The sequence below is a fragment of the Pundamilia nyererei genome, unplaced genomic scaffold (assembly GCF_000239375.1).
Source record: "Pundamilia nyererei isolate P.nyererei 1_Seehausen unplaced genomic scaffold, PunNye1.0 scaffold00007, whole genome shotgun sequence".
Classification (NCBI taxonomy): Eukaryota; Metazoa; Chordata; class Actinopteri; order Cichliformes; family Cichlidae; genus Pundamilia; species Pundamilia nyererei.
Window position 1 is genome coordinate 901,416 of NW_005187408.1, and position 23,570 is coordinate 924,985.

The window sequence follows — 23,570 nt, forward strand, 5'->3', positions numbered from 1 at the left end:
TTCATTTGTCTTTCAGCACCACAGTTGCTGTGACAACAGCAGGAGGGGGCGGTTCCCCCCTGAGGGTGGCATCTCCACCTAATTCCACAGCAGGAGGGGGAGGGGCCAGCTCCACATCTTCCCCTCTTCACCAGGTAGATCGTTCAACAGTTATACAATGTGGACACACGCAGAAAGGAAATGTATTTTGTGATAATAGACTATAAAATGAGAAGATTTTTATGTGAAGCATACATTTAAAGTCCATTAAAATTACCACGGGTTATACAATATTATAATGAATGCAAATGCAACTGCACTTAGTGGAATATAAATTCACTTCTGCAAAGTGAAAGGACTTTAGACAAGTGCTATATAACTGAATGGTGTCGCACACTAATGCTTAGAAATACTTATTATTTTGATTGTGGGAATGTGTCATATCCAGTTTGTATGTACATAAGGTTAAAGCTGGGTTAGCTTTCTCCTCACCTCTTTCACAGTGGCTGTAATCACAGATTGCTTGGAGGAATTTAGTTATTGTATCCATTTTGTACATATTATATTACTGTTATACATTTACATTACAGTTTAACTGATTCTACAGTAGTGATTATGTTTTTCTAAACGATTGAACAGATGTGTAATTGTTAGTTGTGTTATTTGTTGTAAGTGTAATTTTATGACACTGTGTAGTTATACAGTGCATTAAAACCATATGGCTGGTGTTACTATTATATTATTTACATTCTACCAGATGTTTGGTCACACAAATAATAACACAGGGCAGCTGCAGGGCAATTCTTTTTAGTTAGATATTTTGATTTTTGTGTAAATTACATCCTTGACTCTAAAATGATTGGATATTTGCATTTATACACCCTTTTCCAAATGTTTTGCATTTGAACAAAGCCAATTTGGCAATGTAAACTTAAAAACATGTCAGTACAAAAACTTTTTATCCACACCAATCAAACTGAAACACGAGCCATGCCCGCTGTTACATATTTGGCTGCCACACTCAGTATTCTTAACTATTCAATCCAGCAACTCTCGTCTCTGCAGATGAGTTCAGGCATAGGGAGCTATGCAACTCTGTCTCCCAAACGACTGGCAGCTCATCACGCTTCTGACCAGTACAAGATCTCCCACGAACTCTACGCTACTGCTACACTGCAGAGACCTGGAAGTCTGGCAGGTGGGGGTTGACACATTCATGCACTGTCGTGTAGAGTTTCATGTGCTTGCACAAAACATAAACCCTCCAAAATATGTAATCCGTATTAAACTAAGTATACTATGAATACTAAGGGGATATAAGTAAATCGCTCACAGTGTATCTTCGATTGTCTGTTTGTGCTGCAGATGTAGTATCTCGTATCAGTGGAGCATTTGTAGTCTAATTGTTACATTTCATTGCATCACACTGCTGTTCTTAGAAATGTCAATTGCTATGTTTAAATCTGTTGAATTAGCCGGTCTATGAAAAAGCACATCGCTGTGCTGTGGTTGATATCTCAGGCTATACTTCAAAGGAGGCATCGGTGTCTCTGAGGCTGCCCGTTAGAAAGTTTAAACTTTAGAATTAATATACTAAGCTATCAGCAGTTATATTTGAGAATTATGAGCTATTTCACTCACAACTGTGTACCTGCTTTAAGAATGACTTAAAATTATTAAAATTCCTAATTATGTCTTCCAATACGCATGTCCAATAGCTGGGTGTAGGGAAGGACACTGATCTTAGTGCAGCCAGTTCTTAAAAGTACCAAATGGATTTAGATTAAGATACAATCTGTTTGGCGTTTCCCAGGGTTACATGTACTAAAACTGGTGTCAAAATATCTATAGACCCAACTGTAGGTCTATAAATATTGACATTGCTTTCAATACACTAGGAAATGATTTATCTTCTTCTTGATCTGCTGTGTTTTTTTCTTCTTACTGACTTCAGAAAGGACATTTTGTAGTTTAATTGTAACTGTGAGTGAAGTAAGGAAAAGGTTGTTCTTGGTGACTCTGCTAGAGCATCCTTTGCCATGGACATTTTTTCCTGTGTGTATTTTGATTTTTTTTTCATCAAAAAAATGAAACAAAAAATAAAATAGATGAATATTGATTGAACCATGCTACACGGAGTAAGTTTATTTGATTAGTTCTTTAAACTTAGAGCTACGGTGATAGGAACATGACCTTCATGGTTTACCCTGAGGGTGCAACTGTGATCTTGACGCATTGCCTCAGGTTCCATGTCTCCTGAAGGCTTTAAATGGAGTAGAAAAGAAAGACGTGAGCAGGAGTGGACTGGGGAAATAAAATTAACGCAGTTTGCTATCATGTGCATAGACTATCAGATTGTCGTTGATTGCATGAGGGCAATTTAATGGCAATTCATGCTGGCAATGCACTATGTTTTATTTCACCTGTAAGGTCTGATAGTTACCACATTTTCAAAATCCTACCAAGCATGAATTGTGTGTAGATAGTGTTACTCAGAAAATGGCTTATCGGAGTGGATGATGTGCTCCTAGGAAAAGCACAGTAGAGTTCATCTGAGTAGCATGTTTGGAGAGGTACTTAGCAGCTTCACAGCTCCTACTCTATGCCAGAGTTAAGCTGCGTACAACAGAAATTGCCTAAAAAAGACGTTTACTGTCTGTGCTTTTTGTATGAAGGGCTGGTGTGATATAGTTCACTGGGTCTAAATATTGCCATGGTAGCAATGCAGGATAATATATGCAGCATACAATATATAATGTGTGGTTTGATGCGGAGCTTTATTGGCACTGAAAATAGTTGCTGGTTAACATTGGAAACTCAAAGCTGTGGAAATTCAATATATAGTTTTGTTCTGTTTTTTTAATTTATGCTCCTCAGAAAAAATGTTGTAACAGTCATCTTTAATATTAAATCTGCCGTTGAGAACTATACTACCATTCTTGGTGGAATTACAATATACAGGTGAATGAGCAGCTCCTTGCTATATTTTTGTAGGTAAAAATGTAGTTTGCTCTATTTTTTACTAAACAGGCAGGACTGTAATTCACCAAGGAGCCAGAGTTGGGTTTGGCATGTTGTTATTCATTTTAAATATTTTACTGAATAAAACATCATATGAGTGGCTCTCTCTCACTCTCTACATCATTTTTGTCATTTTTGTCTTAAAGTTCCACTTCCTCTTTAAAGAAAGAGGTCAGTACTTCCATGAGTGGGCCCCCGTGAGCCAAAGAGTAAATGTATAATGAAATAAAACCAACTCACCAAGACTTCAAAGATGAAAGGCACTAGAGGAAGCGAAAGAGCTCAGATGAGTCATGCTGTTAATGGGTGTGTCCACGACTCTAATTAGTATTCTTTTATGCATATTCTCATATTGTCTTTCAGTCCTGTAAAATTCACTGTATTTTCACCTGGGGTCCACGGCAGTTCTAATGTCTGTTCTTCCAGTATCTATTATTCTTTTTTCTTCCCTTATGCTGACACCCTTGTCCTCTTGCTGTTTGAGTTCACCATCTGGCTACAGCTGGCCAGTAGAGTATGAAGGGATGCAGCCAACCTTTCATAGGCTTGGGAGGTTAACAGGCCAGTCAGATAACCACACAGCTGAAAGAAGGACAGAGTTGAGGTGCAACAGCGGTTTATCATCTGCCATAATAGTAAAGAAATAGGATAATAGGTTGTCAAAGGAGCTTGCAAAGAAAAGCGTCTGGACTTCTTTAAGTTACTTGAAGACGTTTCACCTCTCATCCGAGAAGCTTCTTCAGTTCTAAGGTCAAATGGTGGGGAGTCCCAGATTTAAACCTAGTGGGAGTTTCCCCCCACAGAGGGAAAAAAGGACCCCCTGATGATCCTCTAATCACCTGAGAGGTTTCACCTGTGAAAATGGGTGTGGGTCCCAATCAGCCAGAGTTTCGGGTGAGCTCATTGTGAAACCTGGCCCCACCTTATCATGCGAATTCCTGAGGTCAGATGGCCCAGGATGTGAGTGGGCATTAAGGCGTCTGGGGAGGGAACTCAAAACTGGATTATAGATGGCAGACAGTTGGTGTTGTAAACCACCGCCTCTGTTCAAAGATGGTCGCTCACAGTGGACATAGATGGCTTTTTTCACTCCTCTTTCAAACCATCTGTCCTCTCTGTCCAAAATGTGAACATTGGCATCCTCGATCCTTAAGATGCAGATGGACTGCTGAGTCTTGTCCTGTGGAGGTGGCTCTTCTATGTTGTGCCATGCGCTTGTGAAGTGGCTGTTTGGTCTCTCCAATGTAGAGGTCTGGGCATTCCTCGCTGCACTGTACAGCATGCTTACGACACCAACTGTCTGCCATCTATAATCCAGTTTTGAGTTCCCTCCCCAGACGCCTTAATGCCCACTCACATCCTGGGCCATCTGACCTCAGGAATTCGCATGATAAGGTGGGGCCAGGTTTCACAATGAGCTCACCCGAAACTCTGGCTGATTGGGACCCACATCCAGTTTCACACCTTGGCTCAGGCGGTTAGAGGATCATCAGGGGGTCCTTTTGTCCCTCTGTGGGGGGAAACTCCCACTAGGTTTAAATCTGGGACTCCCCACCATTTGACCTTCGAACTGAAGAAGCTTCTCAGATGAGAGGTGAAACGTCTTCAAGCAACTTAAAGAAGTCCAGACGCTTTTCTTTGCAAGCTCCTTTGACTACGATGACCTGGATGACTGAGAACCTTCACAGACAGTATAATAGGTTATTGTTCATTCTTCGGTGTGCATATATTTAATCCTACTTAGATGGCAAAGTATATTAATATGCATTGATTTCTGATATAACCTGACAGATTGAGGTATTTGACTGTGTTACATTGATGATGGATTCACATGGAGGTTTGAATCTTCGTGCACTGGCCCATCATCCCGTGTAACTTTCTTGGCATGCGACTTCAAGTGCACTGAAAACTATTGTAATATGATATGACATTAGCTCCACTGGACCATCTCAGTCACTCATAGCTTTCTAACTCAGTGTATGTATGAATATTTATGTCTTTTTATTTCTATCTCGCACCATGTGACCTAAACCCTCCCATATAAACCCATATTCCCCCACTTTGCTACTTTTCTACCCTTGCCTAATTTTAATTTTGGGCCTCCTCGTCTTCATTGGGAGGCCCCTTGCCTTACATTTGTTCTGCTGTGTAATGAACAAATGCCTGCTGTCAATGTTTCCTTGCCATGTTTTTTTCTGTGGGACTCCTGCCAAACACAGAGCAAAGGAGAGAGGGGGAAGGGGGGGTTGCATCTCATTATTTTATAGCTGCCGAACAGCAATGTGTTCCATGGAGATTAAAAAAATTAAATGCAGAGGCATCACTCCCTGTTTTCTGTCTCTCTCAATCTGTATATTTCTTCTTATCTCATTTGTTGCTGCATATGTCTCTATTTTTTTCTCTGCTTTTGATTTGCTTGAACTATAACTCTCTCACTTCCTTACCAGTCGTACAAACACAGACAGACGAACACACACACACTACCAAACCCTTAGTTGCTCAGAACGACTTTGTTTACAGCATCCTAATTATCCCACAACACTAGTCTACATCAGCGTAGGTGAAGAATGGCAATGGACAGTTCTAAAATTCAAATAGACTTGTTGCCGCATATGCTTCTATATTTTCCTTTCGTTTAAATACCATATCCACATTTATGTCTTTAGTTTACCTCTCTTTTCACATGTCAAATACTTCCATCCTTTTTGTTTCTAACCTGCTCATCTTCTTTTCTCATTTTCTACCTTTCACTTTGTCATTCCTTTTTCACTGTGTTGTACTCACATCTTTTTACTTCCTCTTTCTTCACTCTAGGTTCTCGTGGCTCCTACAGTAGTCAGCATAGTCAAGAGCCCCTTCGGCCTCTGGGGTCCCCAGAGCACCACATAGATCCGATCTATGAAGAACGTGTCTATCACAACAAGGGCCCCATGAGAAGCCTTAGCCAGAGCCAGGGCCCAGACTCAGGGCCCTACCGCAACAACACAGGTAAGGCAGTCATTGCATCAAATTGTATCATCAATGCAGTTTCATGTTTTGTTTTGTTTCTACTTCGTGTGGCTTAGACGTTTTAGAGTTTAAGCCCTGAACTCTGAAACTGTGTTTAAGGCAAATAAACTCAGTCATCTCTGACAAGTGACTAAGACTATGTTATGGAAAACAAGGGCAACCACTTTCTCTATAAAGTGTATGATACAACAGTAGTACACAAATTAGACTCACAGAGGCAAAAAGCATTTAGTGAAGGAGTAAAGGTAGGTAAAAAAAAATCCAAGTTTTGACCTTGATGGTGACTGTAACCAGCTGTAATTTAAAACTGTGTTAGATTTAATCCATTTGTATTTTCAGTATTCACATGTTCAGCAGAAAGGAAGTGCGCTATAGTCACATAGCCTTGGAATAGCTGCTGACTAGGAGAAAGAGAAAAAGTTACAGCCACACAGAGGTCTAGTGTTGAAGATCAACTGGTATAGGGTAAATCAAGGTGCTGGCTTTTGGAAAAGCACAACGTTGCATTTCAGTGGCAAGCTTTTTATATGAAATGTTTTGGAGGGAGATTCAGAAAAGCAGCTAGCCAATCCAAAGAGGGTCTCGTTCTTATTGGTTAGGTATTGGGCTTGTTTGTGTGGCTCTCTGGCCTTAATTTTGTTTTCAGTAGGTAAGAAACAGGCTGAAGTTGAGGTGAGTTGAAGTACTGATTTAACTTCTGTGAGATATATCTATAGGACAAAAGCAAAAAAAATAGTTCTTTATGGGCTAAACCTGATGTCACATTATAATCATAACTTGTCCCTGACTGAGAGTGGGCATTTCAACCTTCTCCCACTGAGACCTGCGGTCTCAAACTTGGAGATGCTAATTCTCAATTCTGCTGTTTAACACTAAACTAAGAACCACTCCAGTGCGACCTGGAAGCCATCACCTGATAATGTGAACAGAATTATATCATCCACTAAAAGCAAAGACAAGATCCTGAGATTACCAAAGTGTAGTCAAACAGATACCTCAATCTGAGTTATCCGTCTCGTTCCCAGACTCAGACGAGATCCTCTAAGTATTCCATCCACCACCTGATTATATACCCACTTGAAGTCAGCAGCACCCCACTCCCACTGTACCTAATGTGAGCAGAGCACTGCTTCCTCCTCTTGAGGCATCTGACGGTTTGCAAGAATTGTTTTGAGGTAGACCAAAAATCTTGTTACATGGCCTCACCAAACTCCTCCCACACCTGAATTTTTGCTGGAGCCAGAGCCACACCGCGCTTGTTACCTGCCCTCAGTCCCACAGGCTAACCAAGCTCAATAGGACCCATTCTTCAGCTTGACTGCTTACTTCACCACCATCCACCATCTGGTTCAGACACTGTAAAACCATGAAACAGATCAACTACCCTGTGGCCACAGGTCCGTGCAATCACCTCAATGAAGGTGCAGAACATGTCTCCCGAGTCTCCCTCGGAATGCTGTCAAACTTCTGCCGGAGGTAGGAATTTAAGATCTGTTAGATGTTCCCACCACACCATCATAATACATTTGGCTGTGCCAGCCCTGCCCACTAACTTCCCCTTCCACCTGATCCAACTCAGCCAGTTGGTGATCAGTTTAGAGCTCAGCTCCTGCTGATATTCTCTGACTGTTAGAAATGCTCCATTTAAAATTACCCTCCATGCTATTTCCTTCATGATCACTCTCACTTTTCTTATGCTTTAGTAATGTAACCAAAAGTTGTGGAAATTTTCACTAAAAACACTATTCTGATAGTTCTGACCTACTTAAACCCTTGAGTATACGACTAGAAATTATACATAAATTATGGCTTTTCCCTCATTCATTGTTTTTAACTAGCATTAGGCTCTGGTGATGGATAAGCCAATATGATTGTCTTTTATGTGTTATTGTTCCAGTTGATTTAGGTTCAAATCAATTGAATGTATTAAGGCCCTTTCACAAAGAGAGTTACATTCACTGCTCTGCCTGCTAGGCTAAGTGAAGGTCCCAAATATGTGTTGTGCAATCTGTGTATGTCTTTTTTCTTTCTGCGCCCAGTGATGTGTATGTGTATAATATGTACCCACTTCATGTCATTCCTCATTTCTATTGGTCATGCAAAGACTGCACTCCAACACTGCACTGTGCTTTGCTTGACGCCATGGTAAATTGTTCACGGATGGCAGAAGCAGTCATTGTATGAGAGAGTCATTTAATGTGAAGTAACTGGCCTAATTTGAAAATCTAAGGACTTGAAAGTAGAAATATATATTGTAGAGATAGATGTAGCCACAGTAAAAGTAAAAAGCTCTCAGAAAAATACATACTACACATATAGATACCTAAAAATTCTCCTTAAATACCAGTACATCTCAGAATACATGTCCATATTTGAGCAAGGCCAAGATGGTTCACAACAAAGAACAGTCCTTGATTTTGTAGATGGCATTTTTAAGCCCATTGGTGTGTTTCTGCTCAGGAAGATCAACCTATATATGTCTTAAAAATAAAGTGTAACTTCAACAGCTTTTCCATAGTTTAAAATATAAGAATTGATCCTTGAATAGTTTATGATATCCACTATTTTTCTGCCACACACTAGGCAAATAATGCATTATACATATGCATATGCTGCAATTAACTTCTGTAATGAGACAATATATGTGTTCTCTAGTATCTAAAGTTGTTTTTAATCAGTCACCAAGCAAAAATAATACTTGTTAACCAATGTCAGAACAACTGAGATACCTTTGCACTGAATATATCAACCCTCGTCAGTGCCAGTTTTCTTTTCTACAAAGTGAATGGTATGTTGTCTAGTTGGTCCAGTGAATTTCTATCAAGTCTAGAGCCAAATGAAGATAATGCTTTATGAAAAATAAAGAGTAAGTGGCATAGAAAAAGGCATTGCCAAGCTTATTGTGTTTGTGAAGCACAATAGGCTGTGTGGATGTTTTTTTTCCCTTTTTTTTATTCGCAATGAACTGCAGTTGGATACATTTACTATCGAACTCACACAGTCATTCTCACTCGCTCTCCATTGTTGCCAGCAGTGTATTTTTAATAGGACCTCATTGAGCTTATCTCATTGTGGGTTTAGGTATACCATGTTAATCCCATTACGGTATCATATTCACACAAAAACACCCAAGTCTCTCAAGCCGCTTTCACAGCTCCGTCGACGTCTTTAACGAGTCGATCCTTAATAGCTATCATTAGCATTCAGGTCAGAATTATGACAGTAAATGTGCCACCCTAGACCAGAGTTTGAGTTCATCAGTTTCACTCACTTAAAAGGAAAGAACATCTTCCATAAGCACCAAGCATAGCTTTTGAAGCACATTTCAGAGTTGGGTCATTGGGTTTGCTCATATTCTTGTGGGATATTGCTTTGATTACAATCAGTGAAATTCAGAACGCTTCATACAGTGATATCATTGTCTTTGCAAGCAGAAATCATTTAAATAAGTATGCTTCAGAAGTGCACAGAGATAATCCAGTGTTATCTATAATTTACTGTGCCTTGTATTTGTAGTTTCAATAGATGGGTATGAGAAACTCACAAAGGAAATTTGCACTGCAGCTACGAAAATCAATAGACTGTGGATTAGACCGTGTGCATTTAATTGTAACACTGGAAGTTTACAATGCACTTCTCCAATGATACAGTGTTTTAATAGATTGTCTGATGTTGTTGGAGCTAAATCCTTCATCAGAGCATATATTTTATCTCATGCACAAATATTTCCCTGCTGCGCTTGGCCCTTGTAACTACACTGCAAGAACAACACACCGAAGATTAACAGCACCTTGAAGTCTCAGGGCTATTGAATTAAAGCTTGGCCTTTACACAGCGTATTTTGAAATTTGTGTGAATAGCATGTGCAGTGAAAAGGAGGTTGTCTAATAAGGATTCATAATGCATAGAGTGATGGCACATAATGAACTGATAAGGGCTGTGCTGACATAGTAAGCGGTAAGTCATTAATTATGTCATAGTGCCTTTTCTTGGCAATGGCAAGCTCACATTATTGGTTCATTAAGCTGGCATGGATCAATGTAATTAATGCTATAAGTCATCCCTTTGCTGAAAAGAAAAGAGAGACAGTTTTGTGTGGGTATTTGACTTCAAAATTTCCAAAGTTGTAGTCAGAGGTCTGCAGTGTGTGGTGCACAGTGTCAGTCTAATTTAGGGCCAATTTAAACAAGGCAGTCAAATGAAGCCCACAATATTCGCTGAGAGCAGGGGGCATAGCATTATTTAACTGGGCACTTAACTATGAAGAGGAGCAACGTGGTACAACAAAAGCCATCTAAGTGACTCTAATTTTGCGTGCGCTGTTTTTATAGCTACTGTTTTTCTGGGCCGGTTTTATCTCAAAGAGACACACGAAAGGAAATGCGAATTAGGAACAAACAGGACATGAAGAAGAAGCGAGTAAAGTGGATATACGGTGGCCTCTGATCTATAGTTCAAATGATTTTAGAAGGTAAAATGTTAGAGTTGTGACTAAGTTAGTTACATTGTGGCAAACTTTTGCCAGAATGATGTTGATTTTCACAATACTCTGCTAGTCTGATGGCTTATTTCATGTCCAACACTGCAGTAAACCAACAGACCTGTAGTCTCAGGAAGCCATTGTCTCCCAGCACAGCGGACAGCTATTTGTCAGCACACTTTGACAGTTCACTCAAGTTGAGTTTAAAATGTTGGTAATTGGTAAACCTGTCTGCTTGGCTTCCACAGCTCTCAAGTCTTCTAGCTCAGTTCATTTCAGCACTACATTAATTGTTGCTGTGAGTGTTGCATTAACAGCACTGTCACTGTGGCTAATACAACTGAAGGAAAAATAAAAAAGCTTTTACTAAACCTCGACTACATGTGTCACCCCCCGATCAAACATCTCTCACATCTACACAATCTTCTTCAGTGATTTGCTACAGTCTCAGCCTCTTCATTACTTTTACATCTACACAGCACAACTCTATGTATAGCAACTATGAGTGTGTATTTGCGTGTTTTTGCATGCATGTGTGCAGGCAGTGATGTGTAGTGTTTCATTCTTGGATTAAACCAGGCCAGTGCCCCAGAGGGCTGCAGGTTAATGCGGCCTATTTTAAACGATTATTCCTGCATGGCCACATCTTCTCCAGCGCGCACATGAATACACCTACATGCTGGTATATTTTCCCACAAGAGATTGTGCTTCTAAAATCAGCCTACGCTTCACTTGTCACTATGCTTTCCTGTCTTAATTTACAATCGCTTCCTTTTTCTGTAACATCAGTCTCATTTTCTCCATTATCTTAATGATGTTGTGATCTCTCCTACTGCTTGCAATGATTTCCTTTTTCTCTTTACAAATATGTTTACCATTCTGACTTTTTTTTTTGTTCCTCTGTCTCATCTATCATCTCTACTAATTAAGAGAAGAATGTAAGTCTTTACCTCGTGCTGTTTTATGCCCGTATTGTCTGTTTTTTCTTTCCTTTTTTCTGACCTCTCCTTGTTTTCTACCATTTCGTCCTTCCCTTCTGCATTTGCGCTTACTTTTTTGTCTTTGTACTTTCCCTCTTTATCTCATAAAAGCTATCTTGACTTGTATTAATGACTCTAACCATTGGGAATAACAGTGTCTCTGAATGACTGTGGCTGTTTTTCTCTTTAATAGCTTAACATTAGGCCTGCATGTAGCTCAGGTGGTGACTGTGAGAATGGCTGGATTCAGTGTAGCTGTTATTTCTCAAGGTTGGTCTATTGCAGTTGATAAGAGATGGTTTATATTTTAACATCTATCCCTAACATATCTTTAGAAGAGACAGATACAAATTCAGACAATCAGTAGTCACTAAACCACAGTAAAAACAAAGTAATATTTTCTGAACAGCTTGCGGCTCCAGACAACCGAATGCTGCCAGGCTGTATGAATAAAAGTGAATACACTTCTTTTTTTTGGACTTTAAATACATTTTACAGAAAATTTCAGTCAGTGTAAAAACTGTAATCTCACATTCCCCATTTCTTAAGTGTATGTAATAAAAGTTTGTCATGTGTTAACCAGATAGTGTGGACAGTGCACTGCATTTGGTAAATAATTCTTATTGATATTCTACACTATATCTCGCTGTGGTGTTATTCACATAGACATTATGCATTTTAAATATCTCTAATACACTTTATATCTATGTCCATTTTATGTCATGTATTTTCAATTCTTGGCATAATTTTAGTCTAATAGACTTTAGTGCCTTACAACTGCTAGCTCCTCTTTTTAAGGATGACAGACAGTAATTTCATGTCGTTGTTTGTAGTCTTATCTGGAAATACTGCAGTGTTCAAAACTTTTTTCCTCATTACGTTTCAGAACTGAAATGTATTCAGTTGCTGGGACAAGGGATCAACTCTGGTCTGTTTGTTACATAAGTGCAAGTGTGTGTGTGTGTGTGTGTTTGTTTGCTTGTTGTGAAGTTTTTTGCAAAGCATGATTATTTTTGCTTGAATATGCAGCCCCGTGGCACTGGTTCCTTTCTCCAGTGTGAATTTGCACACATAAACATGCTCAGTAACAGGAAAGAAAAAAATACGAGAAGGGATTTGCATGAAACCATTAAACCAATCTGCTTTCTCCTTTAAATCGGCTGTTTTTCTTCTGTAATGAGATCTGACATCCTAATGAGGGGGATAGAAGCAAGAGAGTGATGGAGAAGCAAGATGAGGAAGAGAAAGAAAAGAAACCCAAGAGAGGAGGGGGGAGACAAAGAAGTGAAGAGAGTGTACTGTTACTGAGTATATCTCAACCTGAGTACAAGGCAAGGGGAGTTTAGGGCTTCTCTTTAACAGAGAAACTGACAGACCCGTGAAAAGAAAGAAGAGAAAGGAAAGCTCAGTTTCATCTGGCACATATTCCTTAGTTCTTCAATGTGGCTTGTTATCCGGTAGTTAAGTGATGATGTGACGAATCCTACTTCCGGACCTAAAGTACTCTGTGTTTAATATGGCTTTTGTGTTGTTAACATGTTTAATGTTATGTATTTTCTTCTATTTAATCTCAAAAAGCTCCTAAAACAGTCAGTGATCACTGTTGACCTCCCTCGGCTTTTATTACCACTAATCATTTATTTAAGCTCAGTTTTTAAAACCTTAGGATGTAACTACAGCCCAGCCCATGCAGCAGTATATGAATGACTAACCTCGTATTGTGGATGGATTATCTCAGTTGTTCTCCTGGCTGAAGTTTGGTCCTTTTACAGCATCCTGCCATGTGATTACATTTGTTCCTGACCACCGAGAACACTCACGTTAACTTTTATCGAGTGGAAAAAAGTTAGCTTGTTTATATTATGCTAACATAGCTGTGTCGCTAGCGGTCACATAGCACATCATTATATACCAGCTAGCCCAACTTCAGTAACCCTGCAAACGTCACTGCTGTTTAGTTTTCTGTCTTCATTTATGTTGGAAGTGATAACAGAGCTGGACGTTATAATTTGTTTCCAAAACCCCGCAGTCAGGACATGCTATATTATATTTAGATAGAAGCTAGCGAGCTAACTCCCTGCTAACTTCTAACTCCGTTAAATGTCATAAATTCCGTTTTCATGGATGCCTGGATGTTAAACTCAATTGTTACACCTGGTAGAGCAGAACGCTGATCATTTTATTAAAGATGAAAGACTTTAGACAGTTTTTCAACTCTCAGTAATGCCATAGTGATCGTTTGATATATGGACCTGCAGCGGAGTTTAGGCCCGGACACAGCTAGTGACGTCAGACTTAACGACCGGATAGTAGTCACGGCCACTTGAATTGTGTGTTTATGTGTGTTTAATCAAACTTATTTAATGGATATTTAAGATTTAAAGACTTTTTGGCCTTTTAAAAAGGCACCAAAAATTGGTATGACGGGTAACACTTTATATAATGTCCTCATAATAGATACTTGATATTTGTAAGTCTATCTATGATGACTATTTACATGCAGTAATACAGGTAGGACTGTTGGTGTAAAAAACATAAACACACTTACTGAAAATCACCTGTTAACAACTTATTAACTTTTTACCCCTCGGCTGTCAAAAGCTGATGGGGTCTTGTCGTCACGCCACCTGGCAGGCAGGTGGGCAGCGTGAACACCCAAGTTTGTGAATGTGATAATTCGAGAAGAAATTGGAAATCAATGCCATAGGTGCATTTATACTAATCTTGGGACCCGTTTGACCTCAAGGTCAGAGAGCAGAGGTTAGGTTTTCTGAAAATCACCTAGGATTTTCAAATTTATCCCATAGGTGTATCTACTAGGTAGCTGACAGGAGGCACTGTCGGCTGCCTGTATTTTAAAGAATGTGAATAGGAGTGTACACTGTATATTTACTAATAAGACCACAATCACAGTTATTAACCTTAACTAACTTTGCCACTTTTTTAATATAAGCATCACAAAGGTGGCTTCATTTTCACATGGCCGACTTATGCTAAATAGATACTCCATCCAAAGAAAGTTCTGTTTCGATTTGTGTTTTGAAGTCTGCTATGATATGCCACATTATCACTGAGTCTTTTAACAACACCGTGCTGTAAAGTGCAACAGTCATTTTCTGCTGGAGGAGTATGTTTCATACATTCTTCATTAGGCTATGGGACTGCATCAGATCTCAATGCACTGAAGAGCCAGTAATGTTTAAGAGGATCAGGTTTAAAGTTTTATAACTCTAATGTGCAGCTGTCATATATGAAATAAATAGCCTTGCTGAGAGAGCACTGAGTGGTAAAATAAATATATTAACCCATGAATTCACAGCACAGCTATTTTCTGCTGCATTGCCCTCTTGCCTTATTTGCAACAACACATTTTCCTTTCGCCATTTTATTTTTTATATTCTTTATTGAACTTCATTACCTGACAATCTAGATAATGTAATGAGGCAGGCAGAACACAGTTGGTTCATCAGATGTCCCCGTTTATGTAAGCGCACCCAGAAACAAATAACCACCTTAGTGAAAATGGTTAGTGATTGAGGTTTTAGGTTTTTGTCAATTCAACTAACAATGCTTTGTTGTATATCTTTCTTGAGTGAGAACAAACACTATAAAGTTACAACAGGGAGAATTATAAGGGGTGTTTTGAGCTAAATTCTGAAATACATATTCAGGGAATGTGGAAGACTCACGTTAATTTGTTAAGGGAGGGCATAATATATTCCTTTTGTGTTACATAGCAAGCCAGAGAGACGGTTCTGACTGTCAAAGTACTTTGCCTTCTTGGAGTCTTTGGATAGGAAGCATACCTGGAAAATCTCCCAGACACAGCCCTCTGCCATGCAATCCCAACGCACTTGCAATATATGTTTGGTTATGCCAGGCTTGTCCTGCGTCTTCCCATGCCATCTGATCCAACTCACTGCCAGGTGGTGATCATTTGACAGCTCAGGTCCTCTCTTCACCTGAGTGTCCATGATGTACAGCCATAGATCTGATGATACGAGGACAAAGTAATTCATCAGCTTGCAAACTAGGCTGTCCGAAGTGCACTTATGAACATCCTTATACTCAAACATGATGGCCATTATTAATAAAATCTAATTAGCAAAAAAGTCAAAAACCAAACAAACACTATGAACACTTTCGATTTAAAACAAGTCATCAGAGCTGATCAAAGCTTGTAAAGCTTGTTACTAAACTCTTCCATATTCACCTTAGTCTGCTAGCATTGCAGCACTGCTGTTTTTAATGATAGCCAGGGTCTACCCTGCAAGCATGCATCTCAGAGTGAGAATGAAAGTGTCTGAACAAACTGTGCAGAACATCCAAGAGGCATGATCATCACTTTCACTTTTTTAAAAATAACACATTTTGCTGGTGGAAGGTCAATATCAGCTGTCACTAATTAACAGTTTTTCCACAAGTTGATGACAGGACAAAATAAAACTTGCTTATGTTTGGCTTCGTGTGGTCCCTGCAGTCCCGACTCTCCCAAATGTTTTTTATGAGGGAAAAGAAGCATCACCTCTGTACAGCCTTAACTAGAATACGTTTCTTTGTAGTTCCTGCAACTGTAACAGTGGATTGTTTACATCATTTACATCATCTGCTTAATGCTTCAACAGTATTTAGATCTCAAATAAGTATCAGAATAGATGCTGTATTGAAGATGCACAGTCCCTAGGCTTGAATCAAAAATCTGGTCACGGCATCCCCTACTAATGTGCACTACAATAGTTATTGCCTGATAAATCCTTGTAGCATAAAATTAAAGTGCTGCGGTATTGTTAAACTTTCTGGCTTCTCCCCAGTCACTTTATTGTGTCACTCCAGGAGGATTTCTCTGTCGCCAGGTTAGATTAGGTCTGTTTGGCCAAGATCAATTTCAGCTTGGCCCGTGATCCTCTTGGATTGTTAATGGACCTACTGCCTTTTCAACACCAGTAAAGAAAGATGTGTGAATTTGCACTTACTTATAATGTGATGTTTACTCCATTGCGAAAACATTTGTTCTGGTTAAATGCCCAGACTGTCATACTGCAGCCAGCTCTCTTTTGAAAAACAATGTCTAATCTCAGTTTAATTAACCAAGAAAACAAAAACGGACTTAAAAAAGGAGGTGAGGAAAAGAAAAGTGAAAATGGATTTATTTTTTCAGGATTATCATATGAATATTATGTGCAGCAATGCCTGTCAAACTGATAAACTGATTTGTTACAGTACGTTTAACTAGAAATGACAGCGCTGTTGAACAAGCTGTTGATAAAAGCTCAGTCCATATGTGAAATCCAGGTGACTTTTATCATAGCTTAAACTTGCACAGTATTTACAGGGAGGTTTTGCTGAAGTCTCAGAAAGTTTTAATTACAAGCTCAGAGCATCTGATAACTCACAAGATCAGCACAAAATGCTTTCCTTCGGGAAGACATATGGCATTTCCTAAATATAACCCAAAGTAGTTGCCCCACAGACCCACTCACAAAACACTCCACACATGTGTTAAAAGTGCTCGTTTTTAGGTATGTACAAACACAAAAACAGCAGTCCTTGCAAACCCAAGGCATGCACAGGAACACAATGCTGCACACATGCTTCTGTGACATGCTTACTCAGTTTACACTTACAGTAGCAATTAGCATATTCTCAGTTTTATCAGCAGTTATTCATAACTGTAAAAAAACATTTTTTGTCATCAGCGATAACACAGCCCACACAACACTGATTGTCTTCATGAAATCACATGTGTTTGATGCTTTTTTATGTTTTATTGATCCATTGTTTATTGTTTTTAAGTGGTATTCATTGCACTTTGATGTATTTCCCTACCATAACACGTTCTTGTTAAATATCCTAACAAAGGTGACAAATAATCATCGCAGTGTCTATGACAATGATCCAGTACATCTTCTTTTATTCGCCCCTCTTACTACCTTATTAATATTGGTCAAATTCAAATAAGTAAGTCATGATCAGTTAAACTGGAAGTCCAGCTATTTTCTAGTTTAATTTTAATACAAGTTTGCTCAGTCATGCCAACCCTCTCTCAACTCTCCGTTCGCCTTCACTTCCTCCATGTCTTCCTCTTTTCCTCCTGCCTGGTAGTTCCACCTTTAACAACTTTTGTCAAAGGGTGGACTCATTTCTAATCCTGTCCCTCTTGGTCACTCCCATTGAAAACCTTACCATCTTTAACTTTGTCACTTCCACCTCATCCTAGTACCCTCAGCTATGGTGGTCATCAAATCAATTAGTCAACAGTTTTTCCTTTATAATTTTTGTCCATGAACATGAGTTATTGAAGACACACAGAGGTCTAGAGGTCAGATTTTTCTCATTATCAAAATAATTTGCAATCTTTGACAAACATGTGTGATGTTAGAATAGGCCCATAGGACAGGCTAAAAGCACAGCAGTTGCTGATGCCAAAGCATGAAGGAAAGGTGACTGAAAAATTACTCATGACTCAAAAGATTCAGGAAACAAGAACAAAACCAGCCCGTGGCCTTATGCTATTTTATAGTAGCTATCTACTCGTTTATCATCAGAGCAGATTTGAGTTCTTATGGCAGTTACAAGAAATTACAAACCTCTGCAACTATGATTATAAGGGTGTCATGTATAGTGGTGTATATCACCTATAAATACAAACAAAATATTCTCTTATTTTATCATTTTAGCCGTTGTACATCCACAGCACGAACAATTAGCAACATCCTGGAGTCCTGCTGTGTCCAGCCAGCATGATTCCTGAAAGACATGGCACCTTTAGTCATGGAAACAAGTATCCTACAGCTTCAACACTATAAAAAGCTGTATACTTGATACTGAAAGTGCAAGGGAGAGCACTTGTGAGCGTGTGTGTGTAGGGGTAGGGGAGTGTCGGTCTTCCAGTGTTTAGGAGCTCAGGAACATCAAGAGCTGTGTGTTGGCCAGGAGGCTCTCCTAGGGATAAACAGAGGGAGAAACTAATCCTTACTCTCCTTCACATCCAAGCAGGGTGCGTGTTTGTGTCCGTGTGAGTGTGTGTGTATTTATCTTCGGAAATGTGCTTCTTCCATGGCTGCTGAAACCAAGGTTGCGTGCGCATGTTGGTAAATGACCTTAAAGCATTAGAAAAAGATGCGTTACAGGCATGCATGTTCAGTCTAAGTCAATCACTGGCACATTTAGTAATCCATGTGTGTGTGATGACGGCGATGTCTGTGTGAGCGTGTGTATGTGAGAGAGATAGAGACTGTACTGATGGGGCTTTGTGTAATCGTGCTGAGCAGTGAAGCGTGTCGAGAGAAAGGACATGTCCTCAGCTCTGATCACATAGTCTACTAGAACGACAGTGAAGGGAGGGAAGGAAAGAGAAAGACAGACGCTTGTTAGGGAAGAAGAGGAACACAAAGCATCAAATGAAACGATGATGAGGAGAGGACGACTGACAAAAATGGAATGAGAGAAGGAGTAAGCTACGGTAAAAGGGAGAGGTTGGTAAATCAAAAGGGAGGTTTCAGAAGAAATCCACGAGCTAAAAGAGGGATGGAGGTAAAGGCAGAGAGTGATAGAGCTGGAGAATTCGGAAAAAGCAAAGAAAGAGAAAAGGGCAAGGAATTGATGCAGGAAACACGATAGTGACCAGAGTACAGTTGAAAGACACTGAAGCAGAGATGAAAGAATAAGAAGTTTAGATGGATATGGAAAGCTTAAAGTGCTGGTTTTATCCCCTAGTTTTTCCCTCTCCCCCTTCCCCTTTCCTCCATCTCTTGTGCATTCAGACAGATTTTCCTAGTTGCAGCAGCCCAAGAAAATAAAATCAAGCGAGGCGGCCCCTCAGCCGACTGGCTAATTGCAGAGGTATCACTGTGTCAAATGACTAATAGAGTTTCCCTTTCCGTCGCTAATCTGCCAGCAGGAGCACAGCCGCAATTTGTTTACTCTTTGCAGATGCAAGGGAGTACAAAGACACACCCGCCTTTTTATTTCCTCTCAAACACAATTTCACGCTGCCAGAGCGTTAGGTGTGAGACGTGTTAGTGGAAAGTGCACGTGTGTGTGTATCTGGTATACACAACACCACATGTTTCGTGATTTGTTTAATATTTCATGAAACACCCTGTAAGTTGTGTTCTGCTGGTCTTCAGCAAACTCATGATAGACACACCCTTTCACACTGTGTGTTTATTCCATATATAAACGTTAACGCTCAATAATATGCTTAAATCTAACCTCAACAGATCTTATTCTTACTTTCAGGTCCCGAATGACTTAATTTTTTGGTCAAAAATGCAATTACTTCAACAGCCTAAAGTCCCAATTTGCTCTCAAAAGTAAGGAACACGAGAAGAAACACAGGTGTACAAATACAAAATACACATGCATAAATCAGGCACCCACATCCTGATTTGGCAGGCAGTATTGGCCCCAGAGGTCAATCCATCACTCAGACCACACCATTAACTGAGCAAATCATAAATTCAGTAGCATACCATTTACTTAGAGTAGTTTAAGAAGAGACCGCAGAGTGTAGAAGGAAAGATTGTGTGAGTAGGAAAATGAATTGCATAAAGAGGCACGGGGAAGCAGAATACAAAGTACTGTAACAGAGTATGAAAACAAAAGGAGCGGCTAAAACAGTGATTTGGCAGCACATTTTGAGAGGATTCTTTCTGTTCTTTGTTCCCAACCATCTCTCTTTATCATTCTTGATTTTGTTCCTTTTTCCTTTACTTTTTTAGCTTATAACCAAGGACACTCCTTTTTAGTGGTCACAGCACAGGCTATAAAAATAATTTGACATGACATTTTTCCCTTCTTTTCACTGTTCTTCCACCCCCTCTTTTGCTCTGAGGTTTGTCCTGTCTGGTTGTCAAGTCTCTCGGTGAGTGCACACTGACACTGGTGGTGTTAGTCTAAAACCCGGACACTAATGAGACAGAAAGACAGACACACCGCAGACACAATTTTAAGACTACAGAAAAGTCTGGGATTTGCTTCTGATGGGAATAATGCTGCTTCATTACCCTCCTATACCCTCTGTTGTATGTGCTCCCTCCATTGCCTCGCATTTCTTTTCTTTTTCCTGTATTGACTGACTTTGTTCTCTAAAACGTGGCTTTCTCAGCTGCAGCCTTTTCTTTCCCCTGGACTCATACACTGTTTTCCTGCCTAATTCTTTGGATTGTCAAATTTGGGGCATCAGTGTGCACTAGGATTGTGATCCAATCGCCCTGTCTTCCCTAGTTGGATTGCCAGTAACTGACAAAATTGCTGCTGGGGTGGGCAAAGGGTTTAGTCAGTGTGCACTCGTTAAGGTGGTGCTGTCCATTCTCCATAATGCATGCTATGTGGCCTAAATACAAAAAAAAAAAAAGTACGAGTGGTAACCAGAAGTTGACAAATCCAAGCTGAGCAGCTGAAACGATATTAAGTCAAAAAACAAAAAAAGCTGGAAAGTCAAACCAAAGTACTTCTTCTGTTTTCTCTCATTTTTAAATGATGATGATCACGGGAGTGCTCCTTACATGCACATTCATTTTAAAGAGTGCAGGCATCCAAACACAAACTTGTCTGTACTTAAATGCTCATGCATGTCTGTGTCACCCAGGAGATAAAAAATATGCTAAAGTGATTACGTCATCCCTAAGGTTTCTTGTGCCGCTCATAGAGTTCTCCAGAATTGTTTGAAGAAGTTCAGTTCAAGAATATGGAATAGGATCGTTAAAGGAATGGTTTCGTCAGCCTTGTGTACAAAATAGGTTGGGCAGATCAGATGCATGGGTGTGTGTTTGTGTGAGTGTGCGAGAGAGAGATGGAGGTGAAAAAGAGAGTGATAAGAGGGTTGTGAAGGTCAGGTAAATGCCAGCACTCGAGACAGTGCTAAAGAGCAGGTTTGTTGGTCACGTAACGATAAGACACTCAGCCTCAGCACACTCTCACTTCCACACAACCTCCAGTCTTTTGTTAATTTGTGCTCTGGCTGGTAAACGCTCCTTGTCATCTGTTTATATGAAATGCATAGGATTCTATTTGCTTATATGGGGAGTTTTAGTCTGCCTCATCCAGGCAGGTTTTAAAGGCTAATTCTGTTTGTGATTGGAGGTTCATTGGCCTATGTTAAAGCCTAAGCCAATCATACGGCCGCATATCGATTACAAGGCTCTGTGATTTATTGCTTACTCCTTGAAGAAGATGTTTATGGTGTTTTTCACGTGCTGTTTTCAGTCTGCATATACCTGTGTCCTAATGATGGATAAGATGGATTCCCCCCCCCTCCACGGTCTGTCTCAGTGTTTTTACAGCCAAAGAAACGAGCCCCCCAGACTCACATTAACACCTTGATATATCACCACTCCACTGTTTCAGTGCATCACGGAGGGAAGACAGCTACTGTGCCCCTGAAGGCTGCTTACACCCTCCAGCAAATCCCAATTCAATTTCAAAGTCACTCCAAAGAGAGATGCCTTGTTGTTGTTTTATTTATACATTTTATGTATGTTTTTAGTCCTTTTTGATCACCAGGGTGACCTCACCATGATCTCTCAAAATGTGTGGACTCATCCCTTCCCTCGTATGAACTAGAGCAAAGTTTACATATTTTATTGCAGACTGATGGAGTAGTGTGTCATTTCAGTGACAACTCTAACAATGATTGTAGTCTCTCATTGTCAAAAGTTTTTTTTTCCTTGCCACTGTCTTAAACATGGGGGCAGAACTACTCCACAACCATTTTTTAATGTGCTGTTGGCACTGTAGGATTGAACGGGCTTTGACAAAAACAGGCGTTTACAGTGATTTCTGCTGTACATCTATCAAGAATTGTGTTAAATTGTCAATAGATTTCTGATATAGTATTTCATGTGTTTCATTTTATTTTACTAGATTATAATCTCTCTCTTTTAATCATGGGAATAAGGCCAATGTTTTTTTTTACCTATATGGAGTTTTTTCCAAATGACTGTTCATCACTGTGTTTGCTTTTCTGTCCTTCCTCTCCTGTGCTCGTGTCCTTGCCCTTCTCTCCTCCTCTTCCCTCATTCGCTCTCCTCTGTAGACCTGACCATGCGTATCCATGATCAGGTCCGTGACCTAAGTTATGTCCTCTGTCCCTACTTTCCTGCCATAGCACCCTCCTCCCCTGGTGTCGACTCCGCCCCTTTGCAGCGCACTGGAAGTCACGGCACAGGAACAGGAAACTACAACCGCGGCGGGACCAACAACTATGCCACAGTGGGGCCAGGCTACACCTCGAGTGGCGGTAGCGGAGATGTATATGGTTCAGATCCCTATGTGGCTGACCCCTACCGTACCCTGCAGTACTGCCCTTCAGTGGTGGAATCACCCTACAGCAAGTCAGGACCAGCTCTGCCGCCCGAAGGCAGCCTGCAGCGTTCACCTTCTATTGACTCTATTCAAAAAGATCCAAGGTAGGATGAAAAGAGAGTTGTAGAGTGTGTGTTGTGTGCATGAGTATCTGTGTATACGTGTATTCTTTTTTAGGGGTTTATTGGATCACATCTTGTATGTTCAACATAATAAAAAATACAATGCCTAGACACACGTACACATCACATGAGTCACTTCAGAGGATGTTATACTGACTGCTCAAGACTTTGTCCCAACTTTACAAAAATGTTAATAACACCTAGCTCTAGACACAGATTAATATAGTCAGCCACTGATCATGCCATTATTCAAACTTTGTGATCTGTCATCTGATTACAAGCTCCAATCAAGGGACATCTTATGACTGACCTCAGTTTGAATTGCCAACGCTCATCATATATTCATAACTCCAATCATGTTTCCGAAGGTTTCAAATTATTACTTTCAGTGAAATCACAACGGTGCTTTTGAGTTGCTTTAAAAAGCTTAAAATTGCAGTGTTCTTATAAACTCACAGTCAAAGCTTTTCTGCACAAACAGGTAGATTTCATGGTCTTGTGGTTAAGAAAAACCTTTAGTAACAGTCACACACTCAACTCAGCCATGACCATCAGGTTTTTTTCTAAAGCTCTCTAAAAACTGGTCTTTATGCCCGAAAATGCATTTACGCTGAAAATGTCTCAAAGTTAAGAACAGGCACGTTGAAGTAAGTGTGTTGTCTCAGGTACCAG

General features: G+C 39.9%; 1 protein-coding gene across 4 annotated transcripts in view; it reads left to right on the forward strand.

Annotated features, from left to right (window-relative positions):
* Positions 1-23,570, forward strand: part of ctnnd2a (catenin (cadherin-associated protein), delta 2a) — a 255,957-nt gene that overhangs the window by 132,143 nt on the left and 100,244 nt on the right. For 3 of the 4 annotated variants that reach the window (XM_013915545.1, XM_013915542.1, XM_013915547.1), the window contains exons 9-12: positions 17-134; positions 1,045-1,177; positions 5,815-5,988; positions 22,508-22,880. In XM_013915545.1, the coding sequence (XP_013770999.1) occupies positions 17-134; positions 1,045-1,177; positions 5,815-5,988; positions 22,508-22,880 (798 nt within the window). The remainder of the gene's footprint in view (positions 1-16; positions 135-1,044; positions 1,178-5,814; positions 5,989-22,507; positions 22,881-23,570) is intronic. The other variant, XM_013915546.1, reaches the window with a different exon arrangement.